We start from the raw sequence: 6,419 nt of genomic DNA, 5'->3' as shown, positions 1-6,419 counted from the left end.
GTTAATGAATCTATATAGTTATATAGATATAGGGAGTACAAATTAAAATCGACGAAAACTAACGAACGTAAAGTGGACTTATTCGAACGGGATTACCAGCTACGTGTGGCCCGTATAATTTGGGCCGGGAAGGGTTTGGCCCACTTATGCGTGGCCCATTATAGTTGGGTCGAGATATATTGTTCAAGGCCCATTTACCCCTTCGTTTCCGTTACGGCTTCTCGTCTCCTCTCCCCTTTTCACGCCATGGCCGAGCGATCTCCCGGCCGCCGGAATGGAGGCGGCGGCGGCGGCGGCAGCTGCGGCGGGAGGAGGTGGTAGCGCCGCCGCGCGGAGCAGCCCCGCCGCGAAATCCTCCACCATCTCCTCTTCCCGCAGCTCTCGTCTTCTTCTCCCCTTTCACGTCGTCACCGGGGCACGGAGCGATCGACCCGGCCGAAATGGAGGCGGCAGCGGCAGCGGCGGCGGGAGGAGGAGGAGGAGGAGGTAGATCCGCCGCGAGCAATCGGTGAGTGACCAACCAAGCTGCCCTCCTCCCCTACCCCTCTTCCCCCGTTACCCGCGCATCTCGTGCAGTCGTGCGCTCGATGTGGTTCCTGTTTCGCTTCACTGTGCTCGCACAGTCGCATGGAAGCGGACGCTGGCTGCGCGCGTGCGTGATTTGGATCAACGCGGAAAGGTATATCGAATGAGAGAAGCTGAGAAAGCGAGAAATGACCTGGTTATTGTTACTGCAGATTGCGTCTGGTTTCCTGTGAAATTTTCTTCCCGCAAAACGTCAGGGTTTAACTTAGTAAAACTGGGAATAGAGGAAAGCTCCCTGTGCTGACTTTGAAGTTTGAAGCTATCGTCTTTAACTTGAAGCCTCTTTTAAGTTGAAGCCGCCGTTTAGATTGAGACTAACTATATTTATGGCGTCACAATTTCTTTTACCAAAAAAGAGACTGTAAATGAACATATATTTACATTGTGTAGTAATTTTGTTGTAACTTTTGAAACTTACACTGTAAATTTCAATACTGACACTGTAATTGTAAATTTTCTAGTACACACCATATAAGAGAAATAGGGAATATCGATTGATTACCTACCTGATAAAGGAGATGTAAGAGATAGAAAACATATTTGCATATAAGAAAAAAATGTAGCAATTTACATATAAGAAAAAATGTAGCAATCACATAGGGAAAAAAATTTGACTGAAATCGAATCGAAACTGCGGCGCTATTTCTGTTTAGCAAAAATGCTTTAACTTACATCTTTTTATGCATAAAAGGTAGGGTGACTTTAACTTACCTTTGCTCCAGGGAAACTAAAGCTTTGCTCTAGTTGGAAACTAACTTGAGCTGAATTAGCCAATTAGCCATCAGAGGAATGATGCAAGGGATAATGCTTGCAGCGTTGCTTGTTCTTTGCCAGTTGATCACAAATGCAGGCAAGATCACTGATGCTGCGTGCATCTCCAGTGAGAGGGATGCTCTGCTTGCTTTCAAAGCCGGTTTCGCTGATCCTGCTGGAGGGGCGCTGCATTTCTGGCAAGGCCAAGACTGCTGCGCATGGAGCGGGGTGTCCTGCAGCAAAAAGATCGGCAGTGTTGTCAGCCTGGATATCGGCCATTATGATCTCACTTTCAGAGGTGAAATCAACTCATCTCTGGCTGTTCTGACACGTCTAGTGTACCTTAACCTGAGTGGAAATGACTTCGGTGGGGTGGCCATCCCAGATTTCATAGGCTCCTTCGAGAAGCTGAGGTATCTTGATCTTTCGCATGCTGGTTTTGGAGGGACAGTTCCTCCTCGGCTTGGTAATTTGTCAATGCTCAGCCACCTTGATTTGAGCTCACCAAGTCATACAGTTACTGTCAAAAGCTTCGACTGGGTGTCTCGCCTCACTTCACTGGTCTATCTAGACCTTAGTTGGTTGTATCTTGCTGCTTCCTCTGATTGGTTGCAGGCTACAAATACGCTTCCTTTGCTTAAAGTCCTCTGCTTGAATCATGCTTTTCTTCCTGCCACAGACTTGAATGCTCTTTCTCATACCAACTTCACAGCCATTAGGGTACTTGATCTGAAGAGTAACAACTTCAGTTCACGAATGCCAGATTGGATTTCAAAACTAAGTTCTCTTGCATATTTGGACTTGTCTAGCTGTGAGCTTTCAGGCTCACTTCCCAGGAACCTTGGGAACTTGACATCCCTCAGTTTTTTTCAATTACGAGCGAACAACCTTGAAGGTGAAATACCTGGATCCATGAGTAGGTTGTGCAACCTACGCCACATTGATTTATCTGGAAACCATTTCTCAGGAGATATTACAAGACTTGCTAATACCTTGTTCCCCTGCATGAACCAGTTGAAGATTCTTGACCTTGCACTCAATAATCTAACCGGGAGTCTGTCTGGTTGGGTCAGGCACATAGCAAGTGTAAGTACTCTTGATCTTAGTGAGAACTCATTATCTGGACGAGTATCAGATGATATTGGCAAGTTATCAAACATAACCTACTTAGATCTTTCAGCCAATTCATTTCAAGGCACACTGTCTGAACTCCACTTTGCTAATCTGTCCAAGCTGGATATGCTAATTTTAGAGTCAATTTCTGTGAAGATTGTCACTGAAGCAGACTGGGTGCCACCATTCCAACTCCGAGTCCTAGTACTTTATGGATGTCAGGTAGGACCACACTTCCCAGCATGGCTGAAGTCACAAACAAAAATTGAAATGATCGAGTTAAGCAGAGCACAGATCAAGAGCAAGTTACCTGATTGGCTCTGGAACTTCTCATCAACAATTAGTGCCTTGGATGTCTCAGGAAATATGATTAATGGAGAGTTGCCCAAAAGTTTAAAGCACATGAAAGCGCTGGAGTTACTTGACATGAGTTCAAACCAACTGGAGGGATGCATTCCTGATCTGCCATCTAGTGTGAAAGTATTGGATCTGTCAAGTAACCACTTATATGGACCATTGCCACAAAGCCTGGGTGCCAAAGAAATGTACTATCTATCACTCAAAGACAACTTCCTCAGTGGAAGCATCCCTACGTACCTATGCGAGATGGTTTGGATGGAACAGGTTCTTCTATCACTAAACAACTTCTCAGGTGTACTCCCAAATTGCTGGAGGAAAGATTCAGCGCTGAGAGTTATAGACTTCTCAAACAATAACATTCACGGAGAAATATCTTCAACCATGGGTTGTCTAACTTCCCTTGGATCATTGTTACTCCACAGAAACAAGTTATCTGGTCCACTCCCCACCTCACTGAAGCTATGCAACAGATTAATCTTTCTTGATCTTTCAGAAAATAATTTGTCTGGAACCATACCAACCTGGATTGGTGACAGCCTGCAGTCTCTGATTCTCCTCAGTTTAAGGTCCAACAACTTTTCTGGTAAAATTCCCGAGCTACTATCTCAGCTTCACGCTCTTCAAATTTTAGATATTGCTGATAACAATCTATCAGGTCCTGTACCCAAATCCTTGGGAAATTTAGCAGCCATGCAGTTAGGCAGGCACATGATACAACAGCAATTTAGCACCATTTCGGACATCCATTTCATGGTTTATGGTGCAGGTGGTGCAGTCTTGTATCGGTTGTATGCATACTTATACTTGAATAGTCTACTTGCTGGCAAGCTTCAATATAATGGAACTGTCTTCTATATTGATCTCTCTGGTAACCAATTAGCAGGGGAGATTCCTATTGAAATTGGATTTCTATCTGGACTAACGGGTTTAAATTTGTCAGGAAATCACATAAGAGGGAGCATTCCAGAGGAGTTGGGAAACTTAAGAAGTTTAGGGGTGCTTGATCTCTCCAGGAATGATTTGTCAGGCCCAATTCCACAGTGCTTCCTGTCATTGTCTGGTTTGAGCCATCTGAATTTATCATACAATGACCTTTCAGGAGCTATACCATTTGGAAATGAACTTGCAACTTTTGCAGAAAGCACATACTTTGGTAATGCTAATCTCTGTGGGCCTCCACTGTCAAGAAGCTGTTTGTACCACAAAAGGAAGCATCAACTAAACTTTGACACGGGAACATACTTAAGTGCACTGCTTGGGTTTGCATTTGGATTCTGCATTATGTTCGTCATCCTGATACCCTACATGGTTGCATGAAAGACTCTTATGATAGCCTATGCTTTGGATCGGCTATTATGATATATGAAGATTTTGTTTTAGTTAGAGCAGGTACAATAGCAGGCTATAAGCCAGCTGCAAACATATTTTAAGGAGATAAATAAGGAGAGAGAAGGGCAGCGGACTACAGATTTGTAGCTAGCTGTAACTCCAAGACGCAGTGTGTGTATAACAGGTGGGACCAGGTATTAATAGTCTAGTATGTAACTATTGTATGAATGAGCTATTAGATTGACTATAGATGAATTGGAGCTAGTGGTTGGCTATTCTATTATACTTGCTCTTAGTTGAGCAGTGTAATGATTTTATCCGAACATATTTGACAGGTGGGTTAAGCAGTGTAATGCACTAAGGCTTAGCTCTTTTCAAATTATTCCTTCCTCCATTTTAAAATGTATGGTGCCGTTGACTTGTCGCATAACGTTTGACCATTTATCTTATTAACAAAAATATATAAATATTATTTATTTTGCCGTGACTTATTTTATCATCAAATAAAATCGATTATAATTTTACATATTTATACTATATCTTTTAATAAGACGAATGGTCAAACGTTGTGAAAAAGTCAACGGCATTCTACTTTTTGAAAAGGAGGAGGTATTATTTCTCAGATTATCGAAACAGATTATTTGCTCTATGTTTCGAAGAATAATTTAAAAACAGATTAGTTTTTTTAAGGATCTGTTTAGTAGGGTTTCAAATCCAGTCGATAGGTTTATTCAGAAAACAAGCAATTCAAGAACCAACTTTAAATGGAACAGGTTTAAAAGGAATGCTCAGGACACTAAAAAGCTTCTATCTTTGACTTGCAAGACAGCTCACTAATACTACCTAGACACATGTGACTTTTTTTTTTTGACAAATGTTTGACTATTTGTTTTATTCAACTTTTTAAAATATAAAAAGATATCTATTTCAATAAAATAAATGATAACTACATAAACTTTTTAAATAAAATAAATTGTCAAACATATCTTAAAAGGAACAACATCGTATATTAAAAACCGGAGGGAGTAAGAGTTAGGCGTCGATAGAGCATGGGAAAAGTACACCGAAGGTCTCTCAATTTGTTGTCGGGATAAAAAATATCCTCAAACCACAAAACCAGATACGCAGGGTCCCTTAATTATACAAAACCGGTCACCTGAGGTCCTTCGGTGGTTTTGAATCCGGTTTTATCCGACGTGGCGGCTGAGTCAGCGTGGGCCCCACATGTCAGCCAGCCACGTCATCATCCTCATCTCTCTTTTCCCCTCTTGTCTCTCTTCCTCATCTCTCTCTCCCTTCTCTGTGGCCGGCAGCGCCTAGGCGGCGGGCGTCGGCGGTGATGGCGGCGACGCGGTGGCGGTGGGGGAAGCGGCGCACGGGCTCCCCCGCCGGCCGCCGTCCACGCGTAGCTCCTCCCCCCGCCGCTGGCGCCCCCCACGGTGGTTGCAGAGGCCGTAGACGTGCGGTCGCGAGGTCGCTGGCCGTCGAGCTGGAGCAGGAGGCCGACCCGGAGGAAGACGTTGTGCGGCGGCCGGTGACGCGAACGGCGGCGGCGCGGAGGAGGAGGGCAGCGTGGAGCGGCGAGGCGGCGGCTCGCGGCCAAGAGGAGGCGGAGGAAGGCCACGCCGGTGCCTCCTCTTCCTGCTCGAGCAGCGCCCTCACGGTCGCCGGCTCGTCATGAGGGGCATGAGGTCCACCCTCGCCCTCGCCATCCAGCTCAGGTGCCGCGTCGCCATCGGCATGCCCGGGTCGTCCTCTGGAGCACCACCTGCCGCCGCCCGCCGGCAGCTCCTCCCCCCACCGCCGCCGCGTCGCCCGTCTCCGCCATCACCGCCGACGCCCGCCGCCGTTCGTCTGCAGGCGGCCGGTGAACTCGCTCGCCGAGATGCCCGCCTACGTGCTCCTTGCGTTGCTCCTCGACTGCTTCGGCCGTAAGCCGCTCGCCATCGGCATGATGCTTCTTAGCGGCATATCCTACTCCCGACTACGACGCCGCGGCGGGGTACCTCTTTAGCGCCCCGGCGGCCGCGCGCGCCTCGCGGTCGACTAGGGTGGGGCCGCCGCGCTCGCCTCCGACGAGGCTGATGCCGTGTCGTCGCCGCCGTTCCGCTGCCTCGTGGGCCTCGTGGGCTGCGGCCGGCGAGGGAGCCCGCGCGCCGCCCCTCCCAGCCGCCCGCCCGCCCGCCGCTCCAGCCACCGCCATCGCGTCGGCCGTCGCCGCCATCACCGCCGCCGCGACGCCCGTCGCCGGCCACCGGCCACCGACGCCCTCCTCCTCC

General features: G+C 47.5%; 1 protein-coding gene across 1 annotated transcript; it reads left to right on the top strand.

The window, feature by feature from the left end:
• Positions 1-226: 226 nt before the first annotated feature.
• LOC127759732 (receptor-like protein EIX1) lies at positions 227-3,964 on the top strand (the record flags this gene model as incomplete). The annotated part of the gene is made up of 2 exons (XM_052284017.1): positions 227-508; positions 738-3,964. A coding segment is annotated over exon 2 (2,590 nt), but the record flags the coding sequence as incomplete, so codon positions are not given.
• Between the last annotated feature and the right edge of the window lie 2,455 nt (positions 3,965-6,419).

Source organism: Oryza glaberrima, unplaced genomic scaffold (assembly GCF_000147395.1).
Source record: "Oryza glaberrima unplaced genomic scaffold, OglaRS2 ChrUN-Ctg63, whole genome shotgun sequence".
Taxonomy (NCBI): domain Eukaryota; kingdom Viridiplantae; phylum Streptophyta; class Magnoliopsida; order Poales; family Poaceae; genus Oryza; species Oryza glaberrima.
The sequence above is the reverse complement of the archived record's forward strand: the minus strand, read 5'-3'. Positions and strand labels throughout refer to the sequence as shown.